Source organism: Rattus rattus, chromosome 16, assembly GCF_011064425.1.
Source record: "Rattus rattus isolate New Zealand chromosome 16, Rrattus_CSIRO_v1, whole genome shotgun sequence".
NCBI classification, from domain to species: Eukaryota; Metazoa; Chordata; class Mammalia; order Rodentia; family Muridae; genus Rattus; species Rattus rattus.
Window position 1 is genome coordinate 12,555,788 of NC_046169.1, and position 21,706 is coordinate 12,577,493.

Consider the following 21,706-nt stretch of genomic DNA (forward strand, 5'->3'; position numbering starts at 1 on the left):
GCCAATGGCAGCCCCGGGGCAGAGACTGCCCTGGTATGGGCGGGGTCTGCGAGATGCGGGCCAATAGCGGTGTGGAGGCGGGGCTAAAGACCGGGAGGACGGCTGAGGTGGGGCCTGAGAGCCGCGGGCCTATGATGGTGTGGGGTGGGGCCTGAAGGCGAGCAGGCGGGTGCGCGGAGGGGGCGGCGGCAGCGGCGGTGAACAAAGAGGCGGCAGGCGCGGGCGGCCGAGCGGAGCCGAGCGCAGCCGAGCCGGGCCGAGCCGGGCCGAGCCGGGCCGGGCCGGGGCCCCTGGTAGCAGGCACGATGAGGGCAGCTGAGCAGGGGTCGGCGGGTCCCTGAGCCCCGTGCATCCGGCAGCGAGGGAAGCCCGGAGCAGCGGCCGCCCGCCCGCCATGGCCGGGGTCAGCTACGCGGCGCCCTGGTGGGTGAGCCTCTTGCACCGGCTGCCGCACTTCGACCTGCGGTGGGAGGCCACCAGCAGCCAATTCCGGCCCGAGGACACTGACTACCAGCAGGTGACGCGCGCCCCCGGGTGTGGGGTCAGGGGCCCCGGGTCATGGCCCCTCCCAAGGAGCTGGAGCTTCCCCTTTCATTCTTGGGGTCGCCTTCGGTTCACTGATAACCTTTCCAGGGATTAAGTCGAAAGCCCCCTGGAAGCTGTTCAACCCCTCCGTGTCACCAGGGCCTCCTATCTGGATTGACGGAGCTGTCTCCCTCTCCTGATAGACCCCCTCTGATCCTATGGGTTCCTGGCAGGCCCATCTTCATCCTTTAGGCAGTCAGCTGCTCCCCAGCAGAACCCCTCCCCACCCCACCCCCGCTATCCGAGGCTGGAACCCTGGGTTCAGGCAGGAGGGTATTCCTCGTCCTCTTCCCCCAGCTAGGGAATCCCGTTGCCAGACTGTTGGTGGGTGAGGAGCCTGGGCCATGGCCAGCCTTCTGTGGCTGCTAATGACCCCTTGCTTCACGGTCAGGCTGTGGGATGTACACAGGGTGTCGCGTGGTTGTGGGAAACCAGGGTGCCAGCAGTCTCTCAACTCAGGGTGGAAAATGAGGCCTGGCTGAAGTGGGGTGAGTGGGCCTCAGTCTGGGCCGGGGGCCATGGGGCACTTGGCAGCCCTCTCCCCTCAAAGCCCTAAGTCTGGCGTCCTGCCAAGTCGCAGCACCACCCCCACTACTGAACCACTGTCATTTGAGTGCAGAGCAGGGGAACCAGGGTTGTGGGCTTTTCCTTCCTGCTCCAGATTCCAGAAAAAAAAAAAAAAAAAAAAAAAAGAATGGTCAGCCCATTTGGTCACCAAGCACTTCAGAGTTTCTGTCCAGGGGCTCCTGGGACAGTAGCCTGGGAATCAAGTCCTCCCGGGGCAGTGCCAAATATCTCTGCAACCATCCTCATCTTGCTGAAAACTGGAAGTTGAGGGCGAGAGAGCACAGGGTTGTCCCTGCTCCCACTCTATGCCTACCTGGCCCCAGCTCCAGCAGCTCTGATGTTCTTGAGCAGATTAGAACAGGTGTGAGGGGTAGGGCAAGGCCTGAGCCTGAGAGACAGTAAGGAGATGCAAGACTGGGACCTCACCTCGGGACTTTGGGGGAAGACCCGAAGGGTTGGGTTGGGGTGGAGGGACACGTGTGGTTTTCTTACTGTGCGATGGTGTTGTTATGCTCTTTCCTGGAAGAACTGTATGAGCTATTCTTGGAAAGTTGCCTACCTAGGGTTTGCCTGCCCGTCCGTTTCGATGGTCCACTGGCACATGGGGCAGCCAGGTAGCATTCCTGAGGTCGGTGGGCTGCCACCTGCTCCTGCTGCAGGAGGAACTGGTCGCTTTTCTGGCACAGTTGTGACAGGGAGAGGGTGAGGATTCAGTCCCTGCAGCCCTTGGGAATCTGAAGGAAGTGATTCAGGCCCAGCTCTATAGGTCTTTAGATCTAAGGGCCCACAGCTCTGTGGCCCCAGTTGAGCCTGGTCCTGCCTGCTTTTGCCGCTCCACTGTGGGAGGCCTCTGACTCACTCTCCCTCCTGCCTCCTCTCCCAGGAGCAGAATTAGCCACTGAATAATTCACGTTGTGGAACCCAGCCTGGCTCCCTCCCCGCCGCCTCCGCTCGCTCCGAGGCCGGGGCTGTGGATGCGCTTGGTGCCCCTGCCCTCTTTGAACTGATGCCTTAGGCAACCGCTCAGTGTCTCTGAGCTTCCTCACTTTGTCTTGGAATCGGGACTGATGGTTTTGCAGGGTCACCTGTGGGGAGAAAGGCAGGAGCGCCCTCTCTGGGTGGGTGGGTAGTGTTTTCTCCCATCTTCCCTGGTGAGGTATTGCTGACTCTGTGTGTATGGTTGCGTATCCATACATGGGGTGGCTTTCCTGTCCTAGAGTACCCTCTCAGCAATTCACCCTGACCGTACCTGAACTGCGCCCCACTAGGGAAGATGCCGCTCCATCTCCTAGACTGGGGATGCCAGGCACGTCTTTTGCTCTTTTATACTCATGGCCCACTGTCTGGAACCCGATGGAACCCACAATTAGACTCCCAGTCAAGCCCTGTGTGGAGCCGCCTGTTCTTGCCTCCTTTTACACGGGGCTGTGCAGCTGTCTGTATTGAGCACCCTAAGGCTTGGTCTCAAATCAGGGAGCACTGGGGGAGATCTTTTACCCATATCCCCCTGGAGCCCACAGCAGGGGTGGACTGGCTGTTGCAAGGCTCTCTCAGATCCTGATGCTGCCTGGCTTGGTGAGGAGCCAGTATAAAACCAGCGTGTTTATGTAAAGCCGGCGGACAGCATCAGCAGTCCACGCAGCTTTTACCCAGGCTGCACACCGTCCGTTGTGTTAACACTGAGTGTCTCCGAGTGTGATTGGTCCCCCTCTTAGACACCTGTAACGGTGCTGAGTAGAAGGACCGCCCGGAGTCAGTCATCTGGTGGAAGCTCATGGCATCTTCATGACGGGAAGGGCTCTGCCAATCTGATCTGATTCTATACTGGTTTCTTACCAGGCAGTCTCCCCGGAAGCTGCTGGTTAGGCTCCTCTGGGGTTGGGCTATCCCCAGCATCCCTTAGCTCCCCCATTTCACTGGGGTATCTGGATTTTAGAAGCATCTGTGTGGGTAGGTGCATTCACCTCACTGGGGGGAACTGAAGTCCTAGCAGTAGACAGAACGGGACCCAGAGACTCTGGGACCTGACATGGCCTGCAGCCAGCTTGTCCTGACTGAAGTCGTGATTTTCATCTGGTCCCATTCCAGCTGCTGTAGTTCCTAGGCTTGGGCTTCAGACCCTCTCAGGGTAGATATTGACAGCTTCTGACCTGGTTATGGTGTGGGGTAAATATCTGCTTTGGGTCTTCTGTTAGCCCTCACGAGCCTGCTTCTCTCCAGTTCGCACTCCTTGTTTCCAGTCCCTCTTTGGTTCACTGTCTGTCAGTTCAGGGCAGGCCCCGAGCCGTTTGCTGATGGAGAACTGTTATTGCTAGCGATGGAGTAAGAGCAGGGGCTGTTGGGGCTTGGCAGTCTGAGAAGGCTTCCTGGAGGAGGTGTTACCTAGCCTGCCGTGGAGACTGCCAGCCAAGACTTGGGACTCACCAGCTTTCCCTCTGACTCACTGTGTAGCAGCCCAGTCCTGGTATACAGAGGGCCAGCAGCACATTAGCCATCTAGATAGCTGCTAGCACTTGTCTGCCAGCCTGTGGGACCATTTCCCATCCGTCCTGAGGCTCAGATGCCTGATAAGACTTAGGCCTGGCAGTGCAAACCTGTCATCCCAGCTACTGGGGAGGCAAGTTCAAGGCCACCCAAGCCTGCAGAAGAGTTCAAAACCAGCAATTTAGCAGATCCTATCTTTTAAAGAGGGGTTAGGGGTAGGCGTAGGGAATACAGCTTAGCATTTGCCTAGCTCTGGGTTTGATCTGCAGTAACATCAATTAAAAGCGAGGGAGGGACCCAGGCGGTATAGTAAGGGCTTGAGAAGGAGCCTTAAATAACGGGAACAGAGTAGGCAAAGACTTGAGGTGGAGAAGCTCAGGGGTGTCAGCTCAGAGACCCTCTGTCTGTATAGCACAGGGGAACATGTTGCCTAGGAGGTACTGGGCGCCCTGTGTCACAGGCCACTATTCAGGTTCTAGCTAAATAGCCCTTGGGGCCAGGGATCCGCTCCTAGAGCTTGCAGCTGGCTCCTAAGAGCTGGGTCCCTGAGTGTACAAGGTCGGCGGCATGGCAGGCAGGTTGGCAGCTTGGCTGTGTCCTCTGGGCAGGGCTGGCTTGTCATCCTTCTGACTACTCAGGAAATGAGCTCTGTCTGAAAAAACAGCCTTATCTTTGCTCCCAGCTTCCACAGGCCGTGCGCATCTGTGGGACACACGGGTTGGGGGGGGCGCCCATGGGAAGATAAAGGAGCTACCCAGCTGGAGTCCGTCCACACGCTTGCATTTTTGGGATGACGCCACTTGAAACCGGAGTTATATTGCATGCTGCCATGTTTCTTTCTCCCTCCCCTACCCCCACCCCAGTGCTGGAGATCAAACTCAGAGCCAAGTGCATGCTAGACACGTGGTCTGCCACTGAGGCTCACCTTAAGCCTCGTCTCATTTTTGCAAATTGTTTGCTTTGTTTTTGAATTGCGTGTGTTTGTGTGTGTGTGTGTGTGTGTGTGTGTTTGTGTGTGTGTGTGTGTGTGTGGTGTGTGTGGAGGGATATGTGTGTATGTGTATAGGTTGTGTATGTGTGTGTGTGTGTGTGTGTGTGTGTGTGATACGTATGTGCACATGTTCAGTGTGTGTGTGCATTCCTGTCCTTGTGCCGTGTTCAAGGTAGGAGTCTCTTGTTGTTTGCACATGCAGGTGCCAGGCTAGCTGGCTGGCAGGCAAGCTCCTGGGGACTCTCCTGTCTTTGCCTCCCATCTTACCATCCACAGGAGTGCTGGGATTTCAGATGCACACTGCCCAATTCAGCTTTATCTCGGTTCTGGATATCTGAACTCAAGTTGTTATTCAGAAGTGTGGTACCCACTGAGACATCTCATGTAAGGGCTGGCCTTGAACCCAGGATCTTAAGGATGAGCTTGTCTCCACTTTATCAGTACCCACGAAACTCCACCCCATCTGGAGCTAAGTGGAGGCGTCTAGATCAACCTCTGGGTGGAGATGATGCTACAAGGGGCAGGGACCCCATAGATGGAACCCAGACTTCACATTCTAGGCGAGCATTCTTTTTTTTTCTTTCTTTTTTTTTTTTTTCTCGGAGCTGGGGACCGAACCCAGGGCCTTGCGCTTGCTAGGCAAGCGCTCTACCACTGAGCCAAATCCCCAACCCCCTAGGCGAGCATTCTTACCAACTGAGCTACGTCTCCAGCCTTCATTTAGATTCTCAGTACTTTTGGGTGCTTCCTAGCATCTCACAGTGCTGACCAGAACTCTGAAGTTGCAAGTGAGAAAAGGACCCATACAGAACCCTTCTGCACCGCTCTTCTGCCCCCTGCCCCCAGTCTGGAGCTGGGTGGAAGCTTCTAGAGCAACCTCTGGTGGGAGATGATGGTACAAGGAATAGGGGCCCCATATTAAGGGAGGCAGGCAAGTCCCTACAAGACCTGCTTGGCTGTGCATGCTTGTGCATTGTGGCTAATTACTGAGTCCCAGGGGAGCATCATGGACCAAGTCTGAATCAGTAGTTACTTAGGGCCAGGGATGGTAGGACTGTGGCCCTGGACCATAGCATCACTCTATTCGAGGTGGGCGTGGCAGGGCTACACTGCCTAGATCTGGAAAATGCTGTGCCATTTGATCAGGCTCTGTGTTCGGCTATGCCATGGCGTCTGCTATAGGAACCTCAGACAGTACCACGATCAGCCCCGCGGCCATCTCTGGGCATGCAGTCTTGGGCCTTCCGAATTCCCAAGAAGAAGCTTTAAGAAGGCTTCTAGCCAGGCAGTGGTGGCATACGGCTTTGATCCTAGGGACAGGCGGATCTCTGAGTTCAAGGCCAGCCTGGTTGAGTTCAGGACGGCTGGGGCTACCCAGAAGAAATCTTGTCTCAGAAGAACAAATGAAGAAGGCTTCTGCTGGTGAGGTGGGAATGGTACCTGCCTATAGTCCTCACACTTGGGAGAGGCAGAGGTATCATGAGTTTAAGGCTAGCACGACGGCATATCCTGTCTTATAAGCAGGTTCATTGAGATGGTTCAGTGGGTAAGGCGTTTGGTGCACAAGCCTGAAGACCTGGATTCAGACCCCAGATCCCTCGTAAAGGGAAAGGAAGAACCAGCCTCACAAGGTTGCCTCTGGCTTTCACATGTGTATAGTGGCATACATGGTCGTCGTCGCCCCCCCCCACATACAAATAATAAATTTAAATATAATGATAAAATTAAAACAAACTGTGTTTTGTAGTCTGCTCAGTTGGTAACGTGTTTGCCTAGCCTGTATCAAAGTTCAGCCCCACAGAAACCAAGGTAGTGGTGCACACCTGTAATCCTGGCACTTGGAGGTGGAGACAGTGGATCAGGAAATCAAGGCCGCCCTTTTCTACATAGGGGGTTTGAGGCCAACCTGGCCTATGTGTGGCCCTGTCCCCAGATGAACACAAAAATCAACCCAGAGGTTCCTGAGTAGAGGTTGGGGTCAGACGTCCCAAAGGCCATTCCGAGCTTTCTCCAGGGGATGCCACTTCCCTCTGGCTTCCTGCTAGGCTCAGCTGACCGTAAGATTCCCTGTCAACCCTTTCTCAACTGCTCTCCTCTCTTGCCTCACCCATCATGGCGCCCTGCTACCTGGGGCCCATGCTAGGTCATTGCCACTCCCTGGAGCTCTTGGTCACACTCTGGGGCAGTTGTGTGCTCTGTTGCCCTGACCCCTCAATGCCAACTGCCCTGTTCAAAGGCCTTATATTGTTCATTTCTAAACTCTTTTCTAGGGGAGCCTCTTCCTCAAGTAGTTGGAGTTGGACATTTTTGTCCTCCTGAGGCAGAGGCCCTTGGGATCGGCAAATGGATTGGGGCTCCTGGCCTTTCCCTGTGGACCCAGCTTTGGAGCCGATGTGGGTTCCCCTGACTGCAACCCCCCGCCGCCCCCCCCCCAACAGTTCTGGTAAAGCCTAAAAGAGGAACCTTGCTATGAAGCCAGGGCCTTGGGGTCAGGAAAATGGGAAATACTTCACATGGTCACTGAGGGATTGGACATGTGACCATGTAGGCCAGACCATATTGGACTTAAGTCCTTTGTATAGCTCTGTCAAACTGGGATGCACATATCTATTAGTGGTTTCTGGTGTCCTTGGTCCCGATTGGTGGCTGCTGCAGCCTAGAAAGGAGAAGCTCTGACGGGCATCCTGGGAACTGCGACACAGGGCCAGGAGCCACTTGTCCTGCTGGAGATGGAGACATGGGGACACTTTCCTGAGGGTTCCCTGAGCAGAGGTTTGAGGAGGGGGCCTGTCACCGTATCTGACAGTGGATGCCTTTAGAATGAGTCCTGAGGGACACTAGTGTATGACTGCCTGGCTCTGCATACCTCAGCTTAAAATCTCAGGGTGGAATAACAGCTGTAGGAAGTTGGGTCCCCATTCCCCTCTTCCCTCTGGCTCCCCAGAGCAGCCATCAACTAACCTCGCTCTCTCTCAGCCCTGCCACGAACTCACTGTCATGGAATTTGTGAAACCCAAGCCTGGCCCGATGGAAAATCTGTTTTTAATTTCTGGCCAGCATCACTGGTTCCTCAGCCCAGTGTGTTGGGGGTGGGGGGCCCATGGTCGTGCAGCCAGCTCAGCACCCTGGCAGCCCATCAGGGACAGTGGGCGGAGGACCCTGGATCCCCACCGTGGGGCTGAGAGTGGACTTCCTGGCCAGCACTGGGTGTCTGAAGGCACAGATGAGTTGGCTCCACTTAGCAGTCTGGGGTCCCCCAAGCCTCAGCCTCAGGGAATCTGGTCTGTGGCTCATACATGCTGAGCCAGCTGTACGCCGAGCTACTTGTGTGTCCCTCGTGATCCCTGGGCATGGGCTCAGCCTGGCGGGCCCTCCCCTTTCCTTGCTCTAGCCCAAGATGCATGTGGAATCTTAGCCTGATCCAGCCAGCTTTTGGGATAAGAGCTCCCTCCCCCACGTCATCTCATATTTTATCTCTTTCCTCTGGCAGATAAAAGGTTACCATTGGAAGCTTTCTGTGCAAGGAAGAGGGTCTCACTTCCCTGCCTCCTCTCACGCGTCCTGTCCATGTCCATCCCAACCTTGTGCCCTGGACTCCTGCTCCCTGACCTGCTCCCTGTGACTCCTGCTCTCGGACCCCTTCCTGGGCTCAATATCACAGGGCTGTCTGAGTCCTGGCTCTCCAGGGTACCCAGCCAGGAACCCATGACCCCACAGTGGTAGATATGACCCAATTCTACTTCCTGTTTCCCATGACCACTGACCTGTGCTGTTGGGGTCTTTAGAGCCCTCTGGTGTCCCAGGCAGAATGCAGTCTCAGCCTACATCCTTAGTCCATTATAGTGATTTATCCCCACTCCAGGCCGACAGATGAGACTCTGGTCCATTCCCAGGAAGGTTGTGACTTTATGTTCCCTTTAGACGACCGTCCAGATGCTTCCACACTGGTGGCTTCTCTATGTCAACTTGACACACAAACTAAAGGTATCTGAAATGAGGGGGCCCAAATTGAGAAAATGCCTCCCCAAGCCCTGGCTGAAAGGTGTTTTCTTAGTTATTGAGGGCCCAGCCTATTGTGGGCGGTTCCATCCCTAGGCTGGAGGTCCTGGGTTCTCTATGAAAGCAGGCTGAGTGAGCAAGGGGATGCAAGCCAGTGAGCAGCACCATTCCATGGCCTCTGTGTCAGCTCCTGCCCCCAAGTTCCTGCCCTGACTTCCTCCAACAGAGGACTCTGATCTGGAAATATACGCTGAGTAAACCCTTTCCTTCCCAGCTTGCTCTTCAGTCATGAGTGTTTCCTCACAGCAGTAACAGCCCTAACGTAAGACAGATCCCACCTGGAGGCTTGCTCCTGGCCTCACATGTGTGAGAGGTGCATATGTGATGTGACTCATGGTATCACATCGGGGGGCGGGGGGACTACTGGGAACTGGGGACCATGCTGTCCCCTGCCTACCTTTGCTGGGAGCCTGGTTCCTGCAGCCCACACTGTGACCAGTAGCCCAGGACAGGGATGAGTGCCCGCCCCACCTGACTGAGCCTCTAGCTCACTTTTACCACAGACGGAAAATTCCATGCGGTCAGAGCCTAGATGCTGAGTGGCATTTCCTATTATCATCCTCAATGGCCTGCGGGCAGTGGTGGCTGCCCTGTCATTGAGTACACTGGCCTAGTGCCCCCATGGAAGCATGGCCTGTGGGATGTGGCCTCAGAGACTTGGGAAGAGAGTCACGCTGTCTCAGCCAGCCGTCCCATAGGGCCTCAAAGTGTCTGTGCTGGCATGCTCTCCCCGATGTAAACCGGAGAGCGCCATCCCTCCCACTCCTGGGGCTCAGTTCCTACTGGCTGCCCCTGGCCACGAGGACTCATTACAGTGGGCCCCGACTGGAAGGAATAGGTCCTGCCAAAAAGTGCCCAGTGTATTCTTTCTGTGGTGAACACATTCTCTGGGCACAGGTCCTGGGTAGACGGGAGGATAGGCTCTCCTAGACTTGTAGCATCCCGTCCCCTCCAAGAGCTTGGCATCGCGTTCTAGCACCCCATTGGTCCTATGCAAACTGACCCCAAGACACAGGGGTAGAAATGTGGTCAGAAGGACCAGGGTGGGGGAGGAGAGCAGGTATGGACACGTGGCTGCCCTGAGAGTAAGGAGTTGAGAATGCCCAGCACCTGGTGTGACTGTCACTGCCCATAACTCTTGACTGACTTTGAGACTGTTGGTGACACCCTTCCCTTGAGCCCCAGGATACCAGGTGTGTTTTGCGGGGGCGGGGGTGGGCCATGGGATTTCTTTCGTTTTGGTTTTTCAGATGAATTTTCTTTGTGTAATGTCCCCAAATGCCCTGGAATTCTCTTCGTAGAGGCTACAGCTCACAGAGGTCCAACTGCCTCTGCTCCCAAGTGCTGGAATTAGAGGAGTACGCCACCACTGCCCGCTACCATGGCATTTCTTTTTTTTTTTTTAAGATTTTTTTTTAAAGATTTATCCATTTTATGTATGTGAGTACATTGTTGCTGTCTTCAGACATACCAGAAGAGGGCATCAGATCTCATTACAGATGGTTGTGAGCCACCATGTGGTTGCTGGGAATTGAACTCAGGACCTCTGGAAGAGCAGCCAGTGCTCCTAACCTCTGAGCCATCTCTCCAGCCCTACCATGGCGTTTCTTTCTTTCTTTCTTTTTTTTTTTTTAATCTTTATTAACTTGAGCATTTCTTATTTACATTTCGATTGTTATTCCCCTTCCCGGGTTTCCCAACCAACATCCCCCTAACCCCCCCCCCCCCCTTCTATACAAGCTTCCCCTCCCCCCCCTCCCCCCCTTACCACCCTCCCCCCAACAATCCCATTCACTGGGGGTTCAGTCTTGGCAGGACCAAGGGCTTCCCCTTCCACTGGTGCTCTTACTAGGCTATTCATTGCTACCTATGAGGTTGGAGCCCAGGGTCTACCATGGCATTTCTTAAGGCTATCTCTCTGTCTTAACTTTTTCCTTAGACAGGATCTCACTGTGTAGACCAGGCCGGCCTCAAACTCACAGAGATCCGCCCACCTCTGCCTCCCCAGTGCTGGGGTTAATGGTAAGGCCACACCTATTGATACTTGTGTGTGTGTGGGGGGGGTGCAACTGCAAACACATGTATGAACATAGACTTGAATGTTTGAGTGTGGACAAGAAGGGTGTGTGCTTTTCCCAGCTGTAAGCCTCGGTTTATGTGTCTTCCCCACACCCCTCTGAAGTCATGTAGCTTTCTCTAGGGGCTCCCCACAAAAATGGACGTCAAAGCCTGTGTCCCCATTAGCTTGTGTATTTTTCCTCCCCCAGCGATGCTGACCCCGTATCAGACAGTGACCTTGTCTGCTCTTTTCCCTGCAGATTGGTTAACATTCTCTGCCCGTTTTTTTTTTTTTTTATTTATGTGTGTACATGTGTGTATGTGTGCACCCATGTACATATACCGTGGATAGGGAGGCAGCGATCAACATGTAGGAATTGGTTCTCTCCATGTGGTCCCAAGGCATGAACTCAGGTCTTCGGGCATGATGGCAGAAGCCAGTGAGTTCATCTATCCAGGGCTCCTCTCATTCCCTTCTGTAAACTCCCTGCACAAAGGCTGTCAGCTGCTGGTCCCTGTACGTCCCTGTCATCTTGTGGCATTTTGTGAGCATCCCTCTGCAACACAGCAGTGCCATTTGCAAACAGGATTCTCACCCCCAACCCCAGATCCTGTCATGGGACATACCTTACACAACATGTTTTCCCTTCCAGCAAATGGGAAGATGTGGTCTGATCAAGGAACCACTGGGTGCCCTGGCCGCAGAACCAAAGGCTGTGCCTGCCGTGTGTCAGGCTTCATCCCCAGAACCCTTCCAGTGAGGAGGTGTACACTCTAGACTTGTGGGACAAAGTGGGGCTGGTTGACATGGGTGTCCTAGGGTGGCCCTTTGGCACCCAGGGAGAGGGTGGTCCGTTGCTCTCACAGGCCTATACAGTCCTTTGCCTCTAACCTGTGAGGAGGGAACCTACCGAGGATTGGTACCTTTTGTCCATGTCTAGACATGAGCAGGCAGACAACAGATTGAGAGGGAATCTAGGGGATGCTGCATTCAAGCATGCTGGTGTTTACTGATGGCCACTATGCAGGGTCTAGTCACTGGCCCTGTCTATGTGAAGCACCTATGACTGGCCTATAGTCTATAGGCAGGTCCTGGAATCTGTCTGTATTGCCTGCTTCAAGCTGGCCTGCTCCTGTCCCCACCGGTCTGTGTACTCCTGGGTCAGCTCTCCTGGGCTTTGGAGGACTTTCTGACGTAAGAACTCGGGCTCACAGGATGGCTCTGGCACACCCCCACTGTACCGGTTCCCCTCCATGCAAACATAGCAAGATGCCTACCTCTAGTGCCTTGCAGCATCCAGACTGCGGGTAGCTACAGGGTACAGTGTTGAGGGACAAGGTGAAGCTGGTGGGAGATGGGCTGTGTGTGGTGTCCTGGTGGAGCTCTGGCCTCTGTCTGAGGGTTTTTCTGCACTATGCCACAATCAGAAGCCCAGGTTCCAATGGCCCTTAGCCTTCAGGACAGCATCGTGGCTTTGGATCACAGAACCCTAGTTCTCGGCCCACGTTAACTGGACGTGCGGGCAGCACCTCCACGGCCAGATGGAGAGTGCAGAAGCCTGCCTCCAGGTGTGGGAGCCAGCTGGCTTCTGGGCGGGCAGGGAGCAGGGAGCACCATCCTTTTGCTGCCTGGCAACTGTCTCCTGGGAAATGGCCCACTGGGTTGCCAGGGCTGTTGACGGAACAGCCTGTTGTCCCCAGGGAGCTGGGCAGAGTCGTTCTGCCTCTGTAGCTCCGTCACTGGCCCCAAGGAGGGCAGTCTTGTCCAAGGGGCATCAGCAATCCCTCTCTGACCAGGGAGGATGAGGAGAGGTTGGGGTGGGTCCAGGAGAGGCTCAGAGTCACGGAGCCTGGGGACAGCCTTGGTAGGGTCAGAGAAAGTAACCATGTAGCATCTCTCACGTGGCCCAGTTGTTCAGTAATCGATGTTCAACACCACCCTGCTTTTGTACACAGCACAGGGAGTGAGCTGAAAACACACTTCCGTTACTAAGCCTGTTTACTGGCTTGTCCTTCCTGTCTACCTCTCTAATGTGTGTGGGAGGGGTGGTGGTAGGGGAGGACACATTGTTATGGTTCACATGTGGAGACCGGAGAACTTCTGGAGTCAGGGGTGCCCTCTCCCTCCACCATGCAGGTCCTGGGATTGAACTCGGGTATCTTAGTACCAGAGCCTCTGTCTATTGAGCTGTCTCACGGACCCAGATTTCTTTTTTAAAATAAGATTTATTTTTATTTTATTTGCATGTGTGTTTGCGTGTGTCTGTGTACCACATGCATGCTTCTCACCCCCAGAGGCCAGTGGAGGGTGTCTGCTCTCCTGCTGACGGTTGTCTCAGACAGTTGTTAGCTACCACGTGTGTGCTGTGTTGAACCCTTATCCCTTGGAAGAGCATCCAGTTGAGCCATCGCTGCAGTCCCAGCCCTTTTTGTTTTTTGAGGTAGAGTTCTGCTCCGTAGTCCACCCCTTTGAACTTACTCTACTGCTCAGACTGAATACCAACTCACAGGAACTCTCCTGCTTCAGCCTCCTGGGTTCTAGAATTGCAGCCATGTGACACCTGACACAACACCAGGGCTTCTGAAGTTTCTTTACTGGGGAAAGCAGGCAGACTTAAAAATGCAGAACCACTGGGAAGAGCGGCTGACATGGGACCGTGCCCCAGCCCTGCGTCCTCTAGCGTGCTTCTTCTCTCTACCTGCCCGCTCTCAGGCGTTGCTGCTGCTGGGGGCCGCTGCCCTGGCCTGCCTGGCCCTAGACCTCCTTTTCCTGCTCTTCTACTCCTTCTGGCTATGCTGCCGGCGGAGGAAAACAGACGAGCACCTGGATGCAGACTGCTGCTGCACCGCCTGGTGCGTCATCATCGCCACATTGGTCTGCAGGTAAGCGGGAGAGGGCTTGACCAGGCCGGAGGCTTCTCCCGGAGGGAGCGGCTGAAGGGCCCTGGGTGGAAGCAGGGTATGAGCATGGGAGACAAGAGGATGTTGGGAGCCAGGGCTTGGAGGACTGAGCAGGGCCGGGAAAGATGCAAGGTCAATAAAACTGTAGGACGTGGGGTCGGGTAAGGAGGTCGGAAACCACTGGCACCAGGCCTGGGCGGATGGGACGGCTCGGCTGCAAGCTCTGAATCCAATGACTCTGCCTCCCCTAGTGCGGGCATCGCGGTGGGATTCTACGGCAACGGGGAGACCAGCGATGGCGTTCATCGAGCCACCTACTCACTCCGCCATGCCAACCGCACAGTGGCAGGGGTCCAGGACCGAGTGAGTAACTGGCTGGGGAGTGTCCCGTGTGTTCTAGAACCTTCTGTGCGCACCTGGTGGTGCAGGTGACAGCTCTGCCCCTGGTTCCAGCTTATGTTGCTCCTCTCCAAGGTGTGGGACACGGCTGCGGCCCTGAACCGCACAGCAGAGCCCAACCTGCAGAGCCTGGAGAGGCAGCTGGCTGGGCGACAGGAGCCACTGAGGGCTGTGCAGCGGCTGCAGACCCTCCTGGGGACACTGCTGGGCTATACTGCCGCCATCCCCTTTTGGAGGAACCCCGGAGTGTCGCTGGAGGTGCTAGCTGAACAGGTGGACCTCTACGACTGGTACAGGTGCGTGAGCTTCTTTCCCACCCCACCCCACCCCACCCCACCCGGGTAGAGCATCGTCCCCCTGGGGCTACTTTCTACCTTGTCCCTGAGCCTTAGACTGCCAGTCACAGCAAGAATCCCTGTGGGTGGGGGCGCTGCATTCCTCAAGAATTGACATCAAGTCAGGCTTGGTGGTGTACAACTGTAGTCCTCACACTGGGGACTCTGAGGCAAGGGGCAGAGAGCACCGGGCCAACCTGGGCTGAATAGCAAGACCCTGCCAAAAAAGACACAAGTCCCGGGCTACTTACCCCGCCCTTATCTGTGTCGGCCTTAACGCCTGTGTGCGTCCACAGGTGGCTGGGGTACCTGGGCCTGCTGTTACTCGATGTCATCATCTGCCTCCTCGTGCTGGTGGGCCTCATCCGAAGCTCCAAGGGTATCTTGGTTGGGTGAGTCGGAGGGGAAGTTGGGCTCCTGTGGGTCCTGGGATGGAGGAATGGGGTGATGGGATGAGGTAACAGAGCCCGTCTCCTCCCCGTCAGTGAGACTCACCTCCCTAGGAGGTGCGCTGGGGTTACTTGTAAGCCACCTGGCCAGGTCTCAAGGCGGTGGAGGAGACACCAGGCATCCCGGCTGGGTTCCAGCCCAGCTCTGCCACTTGCCTTGCCAGCCACCTTGAGCAAGTGACCCACTGGCACCAAACCCACCTCCTCTGAAGGTTACCAATGGGGAGGCTGCAAGGTGACGTCACTGTTCCACCTGAGCAGTCACCTCTCGGTTCCTGTATGGATTGGGCACTGCTGAGCTGAGAGCGCTCCAGCCCTGCCAGTGGCACCTCCATGCCTCACAGGATAGCGGCACTGAAGCTGAGGGTCGGGTGGCAGGGCTTAGGCAGGAAACCTCAGGGCAGGGCATTCGTCAATGTGCGGTGCACCCATGGAGCTCCAGAAGAAGGGACAGAGGCCCCAAAGAGGAAAGGATGCTTCGACACTGGGGAGGGAAAGGAAGGCAGGTTAGCACGCAGGCCTGCAGTTGGGCAGTGCGTAGAAGAGCGGAGGCCGGTGTGGCTGGAGCAGACCTGAGGGACGGAGGGACGGAGGGAGGGACAGAGGGACAGAGGGACGGAGGGATGGAGGGATGGAGGGAGGGAGGGAGGGGCAGTCATGCAAAGGATCGCGTGCCGTTGGCCTAGTTGTAGGATGTGATGTGATCACCGTTTCTTATAAACAGGATGTACCGAGGGTGCCCCTGGGTCCCCTAGCCAAGCCCAGGCTGCTTGCTTGTCTCCAAGCATGGGTTCGGTCCCATCTCAGTCAGGAAGAGCATTTGTCCAGGTCCTGGGCCTTAAGTAGCTCAGAGACCAGGCCATAGGAGAACTTACTGTCCTGTGTGTGTGTCAGGAGCCCAGGCCTAGGCTCTGCAGGCCTGGCACTCTGTCCTATGGCTGTGTGTGTGGCATGTCCCCTCCTCCCAGCCTGACAGGCCTTCTTTGCCCCAAGGGTCTGCTTGCTGGGTGTCTTGGCCCTGGTCATCAGCTGGGGTGCACTGGGCTTGGAGCTGGCCGTGTCTGTGGTGAGTGGCAGGGGCCCAGGAATTGTCATCCGGTGGGCTTTAGTGGGGATTAGGAAGCCATACTCCTATGAACCCTCATCATGCCCTGGGTCACACAAACCCATTTTTCCTATATTGTACTCGTCTCCCGGAACAAAGGTCATGTCCTGGGGGCAGAATCTTCCTGAGAACTCCGGGCGGGCCTGGCTTCCCTCTGAGGCCCTGCTTGGTCACCGGCCCTTTCTTGCCTTCTCCACCTCAGGGCTCCAGCGACTTCTGCATAGACCCTGACACCTTCGTGACCAAGATGGTGGAGGAGTACTCAGTGCTGAGTGGGGGTGAGTCTGTGGCTACGCGGACTGGAGTGACCCAGGACAGACAGCAAGGTGGAGCAGGCCGAGGAATTCTTGCCCTCACAGGCCTTTGGCCTCAGGGAGAATCGGTGTAGGCCGGGAACCAGTGCCCCAGGCTACTTGAGTAGGCAGCCAGGGGGAGGCACACTTGCTAAACAGGAGCGGCCTTTCTACTGGATGTCTGAGGCAGAAGCCCCCGCCATGTCTGTGAAGCAGCTGATTGGGAACAGAGAGGGTGGGAAGCTGAACCACAGCTGAGTATGGGCTTTTTTTGTAGTGGGGAAGAAAGGGATGGGCCCAAGACCTGCTGTGGTATTCCTGCCTGAGGTTGGGCACAGCACACACTGGAATGAGGAGGTGATAGCAGTAGGATCTTGAGTCCCGGGCTCAACCTGGGTGAGACTGTCTCAAAAATCACAAAAGTATAAAATAAACAAAAACCTCCCAAGACCGCTGGCTGACGGAAGGAAGGAGAAGCTGTCGGAGAGCCACAGGCCCAGATAGTGGGGGCTTGAGCTGGTGGAAATGGGCAAGGACATTCCCTCAAGGTGGGACCAACAGGACTTCTGACACCCTGACTGCAGGGAGAAAGTGAGGAGCCATGGCCCTGGTCCTGCAGCCCTAGAAACCAAATGGGACGCAGAACGTACGGCTGGGTGTGTGTACTGGGACCCCATTCCACCTAGTGCTTCAGAGCAGGGAGGTCCACCTCCCAGTGCCCTGCATACTTCAGGGGCCCCAGCCTCACGCATATGCAAACGCACATGCCCGTGTGTGTGTGAATGCATGTACATATAAGACTGTGGAAGCACATGCATGCAGACATGTACCATTTCCAAGCATTGGCACATGTGGACACCCAGACACAAGCGGGCACTCTTGAGGACAACGGGAATGCACGTAATTGCATGCAGACACAGGCAGGACCTGCACTCAGCCCCTCCCCTCTCTTCACAGACATTTTGCAATACTACTTGGCTTGCTCGCCCCGTGCCACCAACCCCTTCCAGCAGGTGAGAGCCAGGCTGGTCCTGAGTGGCCAAGGCCAAGGACATGGTGTGGGGAGAGGCTGAAAGAGCCATGGGCCCAGTCTCCAAGCCCAAGTATCTGAAGCCGCTAGCCCAGCTTGGGGATGCTAATCTGCTGTCCCATCCTTGTGACAACTTACGTAATGGGGGAACCTCAGGATGCCTTGCATTCTTGGGGCTTCCCTCAGCAGCCCTGCAGGACAGAGGCTAGCTGACTGGTGTGTGTGAGAAGGTATGGGAAGAGCCCATTGAAGAGTTTGACAGTTCCAGCTAGCCGTATCTCGTACCCCCTGTCGTAAGGCTAAAGGGGTGAGGGTATCCTTGCATCCTGAAGATACACTTCCATTGAGAATGCTTTGTTTTGCTCTCTGAAGTGAGTACAGGCTTTTGTCCCCTGCGTGGGTACCTTCAGGGAGAAGGGGTTTCCTGTAGCCTATTGCATGGAGTCAGGCATAACTGAACCACTTGGGGCCTTGAGGGCTGCCCCTGTTGGGAGGGCTGGGGTAGGAGGAGCAACTGGCAGCCACTGGATTCCATATTTCTCTGTGGAGCAGAAGCTGTCAGGTAGCCACAAGGCTCTCGTGGAAATGCAAGATGTCGTTGCCGAGCTGCTGAAGAGTGTCCCCCGGGAGCACCCAGCCACCAAGGTGAGGGGGCTATGGGCAAGGGTGGCCCTGACTGACAGGAACCTTCTCTTCTCCCTCCCTCCTTTTCCTTGGACATTTTCCACAGGTTTATAAAATATTTGAGAGGCTGGTGAGGTAGCTCAGAATGGAAAGGGTCTCTGCCACCAAGCCTGACACCCTGCGTTCAATCCCAGAGACCCACATGGTGGACAGAAAGAAAGAAGTGATTCCTACGTGTTGTCCTCTGACCTTCCTGTGCTTTCTGTGGCATGCTTATACACATAGCGCGCGCGCGCGCACACACACACACACACACACACACACACACACACACACACACACACACAGCACACCACATAAAATGTAATAAAATGTTTTTGTTCTTTATACCAAAAAGTAAGACAAGCTTGGCATAGTGACGTGGCTGTAATCATAGAATGACTCAGGAGGCTGAGGCAAGATCTTGGATTATAGACTAACCTGGGCTACCTGGTCAAACCCCATCTCAAAAAAACAAGGCCTGGTTGGGTATTGTGGCACACACCTGACTCTTGGTGAACACCGGGGAAGGATCTGGCCTTCTAGGTCAGTCTCAGCTGCATAGAGAGTGAGAGTCTAGCCTGGGCGCCAGTGAGACCTGTGTCTCACTGGCTTGGTGCAAAGTGCTCGTCAGGCATATATTAGGCCCTGGATTCCATCCCAGCCCTAAAAAAGAAAATGTTTCCCTCTGACCTGTGACTTTCTGAGGTTCTGGGTTGGGCCTTTAGCCCACGGTTCGTGGACACAACTCTGTCCCTCACACCAGGGCCTTTCTGTTTTCCTAGCACAAGCTCCCAGATCATAGGTGACCCCTTAATAATGTTCAGCATCGGGGTTGGGGATTTAGCTCAGTGGTAGAGCGCTTGCCTAGGAAGCGCAAGGCCCTGGGTTCGATGCCCAGCTCCGAAAAAAAGAACCAAAAAGAAAAAAAAATAATGTTCAGCATCCAGGTGAGGTGGCACAGTCCTTTAGTGCCAGCATTCAAGAGGCAGGATCAGGTGGATCTTTGTGAGTTCAAGGACAGCCAGGGCTACAGAGTGAGACTCTTGTCTTTCAAAAAGCAAAACAAAAAAAACAAAAAGAAAAGACTCTCGCTATGCAGTAATCCTCCTGCCTGTGCTTCTGAGGAGCACTAGGGTTGTACACCAGAACCAGCCTAAAATACGGCTTTCTGCACGTGCATGCGTGCGTGCGTGCGTGCGTGCGTGCGTGCGTGCGTGCGTGCGTGTGTGTGTGTGTGTGTGCGCGTGTGTTCGTACACCACGTTGGTTCCTGTATAGCCCAGAGGACATCAGATCTGGAACTAGGGTCACAGACAATTGTGAGGCACCATGTAGGTGCTGGGAATCCAACCTGAGTCCGCTAGAAGGGCAGCCAATGCTCTTTTAACTGTTGAGCCATTTCTTCTGCCTTCTAAAATAAGATTTTTACAAGTAGAACGGCCCAGTCAGTGACACATGTCAGTGAGGGAAATCCAGCCAGGTGTGGTAGTGTATGTACCTCTAATCCCGGCATTCAAGAGGCTGAGGTAGGAGGATTATGAGTTCGAAATCACTTTCAGTAAACAGCAAGACTCTTAACAAAATTAATTAAATCTGTCCTCTTAGCAGTGACCACATTGGACAGGAATCTGGAGGTTCCCTGGTCCCTCTGTTTCCAAGGCATGGAACCCAGACTTGCCTTTCTGAAAACCCTAATGGGGCTGTATAGGGAAAGGTTCAGAGGCGGCTTCCTAGTTGGGAGATGGAAGGACACCGGGGGTCCTGTGGCTCCTCGGGGTCTTCCCAGTCATTACGCTAACACCAAGTGATGTATGACCTGTCCGCCCCAGGATCCCTTGCTCCGAATCCAGGAGGTGCTCAACGGCACGGAGGTGAATCTCCAGCATCTCACCGCCCTGGTGGACTGCCGCAGCTTGCACCTGGTAAGGCCACCAGGCAGCTGGGGGCAGGGAGGAGGGGAGCCATCAGAAAGAGGTGGGTGGCCCTTGGGATGCTTGGTGGGTCTTCTACCCTGCCTCATGTAAGGGACATCAGTGTGGCCTAGCAAGTAGATCTCACTGCCTGTCCTCAATTCTCTCCCTGTCCCCGGTTTTGTGCCCCATTCTTTCTGCTCAGGACTATGTGCAGGCACTGACTGGCTTCTGCTACGATGGTGTGGAGGGCCTCATCTACCTGGCCCTCTTTTCCTTTGTCACAGCCCTCATGTTCAGCTCCATCGTCTGCAGCATTCCACACACCTGGCAACAGAAGAGGTAAGGTTTTCACCAGAGTGCGGGGCTTGGGCATTCCGTACACTCTGGAGGTGAGAGACAAGCACTTCCTCACCTCCGAATACTTCCCAGGCCTCTGAAGCCGGTTGGCGCTGCCTGCTGTTAGGTGAGCCTATAAAGGTGGAAACAGATATCCATCCATCCACTGCAGGCAGGGATAGAGCCAGCCTCTCCTGCCCCCTTGTGTTAGCTTCATGCCCTACACCCTGAAGACTGCAGCAGAGCGTGTCTTCCACAAGTCCCGGGACAGATGTGCACAGCTGTGGATGGCAAGGACTTGGCTTCTGCAGTAGGAAGTTCTGGCGGCCATATCCTGCTGGGAACCCCAGATGTGGCCCCTGTGTATTTATCTTTGAAGTCAGGAGCCTCGTGACCCCTGCCTCATTTTCCTCAGCGTAGGACTAGGTTGAGGAGACATGGAGAGTCAGGCTTCCTTCCTTGACAATCTCTCAGACCTCTCCCCTCTCTCCACTGGAGCCATGGGTGCTGTCTGTGCCCAGCTCAGATGACAGGTATGTCCGCTCAGGTTTGTCCCCCATGCCTGTGCTGTGGTGAGGAGGCTTGTGATGGTGGACATGGTGACATACAACTTTAATTCCAGCACTTGGGAGGCAGAGGCAGAGGCAGGTGGAGCTCTGTGAGTTAGAGGTCAACCTGAACTACACAGAGAGTTAGTTCCAGGACAGCCAGGGCTACAGAGAATCCCTGTCTCTAAACACCAAACAAACAAACAAACCCAAGCAGAAAGACAAAAACGGAGGGTGGTGGTGGTGAGGAGGGGGAGGGACGGTCTGTGGTGGCTGTTATGAGGATGATGTTTGAGGTGGGGCTGGGGACGAATGCAGAAGTCGGGATGACAACACCGCTGCTGCTCACGATAATGAGGGTGGGTATCAGGGCAGTAATGGTGGTAAAGGTTCCGATGAAGGCGGAGGGTACGTGCTGGTGACTGGAGATGGCAGTGGTAGCAGCCTGATGATGGTGGTCGTGGTGATGACAGTGGTGGTGATGGTGGTGATGACAGTGATGGTGGTGGTGATGATGGTGGTGGTGGTGACGGTGATGGTAATGATGGTGGTGGTGACAGTGATGGTGGTGGTGGTGATGATGGTGATGGTGGTGATGGTGATGACAGTGGTGATGGTGATGATGGTGGTGGTGATGACAGTGATGATAATGGTGGAGGTGGTGGTGGTGGTGGTGATGATGGAGATGGTGATGGTCATAATGATGGATGGTGAGAGTGATTCAGGTGGCGGTGATGGTTACAGTTGTGATGTGATTCTGGTTACTATGGAAATGCTGGGGGCTGTGGCAGATGTCATGGTGGTAGTGATGGTGTTAGTGATGGCCATGGTGATTTGGAGAGATGATGGTGGTGGTGATGGTACAAGTCATGATGCTGGGGATGGTGGGGATTAGTGATTCTAGCAATAGTGATGGTGGCAGTTGTGTGACAGTGGTAGGTGGCAGTGATGATGGTGATGATGATGGTGACATACATGGAGCCTGTAG

At 55.1% G+C, this 21,706-nt stretch overlaps 1 protein-coding gene across 2 annotated transcripts in view; it reads left to right on the top strand.

Moving 5' to 3' along the window:
- The first annotated feature begins 212 nt into the window (after positions 1 to 212).
- Ttyh3 (tweety family member 3) overlaps positions 213 to 21,706 on the top strand; it is a 28,645-nt gene continuing 7,151 nt past the window's right edge. For both annotated transcript variants that reach the window (XM_032886387.1, XM_032886386.1), the window contains exons 1-11: positions 213 to 517; positions 13,458 to 13,627; positions 13,897 to 14,008; positions 14,120 to 14,340; positions 14,676 to 14,771; positions 15,822 to 15,894; positions 16,136 to 16,211; positions 17,184 to 17,239; positions 17,809 to 17,901; positions 19,751 to 19,843; positions 20,037 to 20,173. In XM_032886387.1, the coding sequence (XP_032742278.1) occupies positions 395 to 517; positions 13,458 to 13,627; positions 13,897 to 14,008; positions 14,120 to 14,340; positions 14,676 to 14,771; positions 15,822 to 15,894; positions 16,136 to 16,211; positions 17,184 to 17,239; positions 17,809 to 17,901; positions 19,751 to 19,843; positions 20,037 to 20,173 (1,250 nt within the window). In that variant the 5' untranslated portion in view covers positions 213 to 394. The remainder of the gene's footprint in view (positions 518 to 13,457; positions 13,628 to 13,896; positions 14,009 to 14,119; positions 14,341 to 14,675; positions 14,772 to 15,821; positions 15,895 to 16,135; positions 16,212 to 17,183; positions 17,240 to 17,808; positions 17,902 to 19,750; positions 19,844 to 20,036; positions 20,174 to 21,706) is intronic.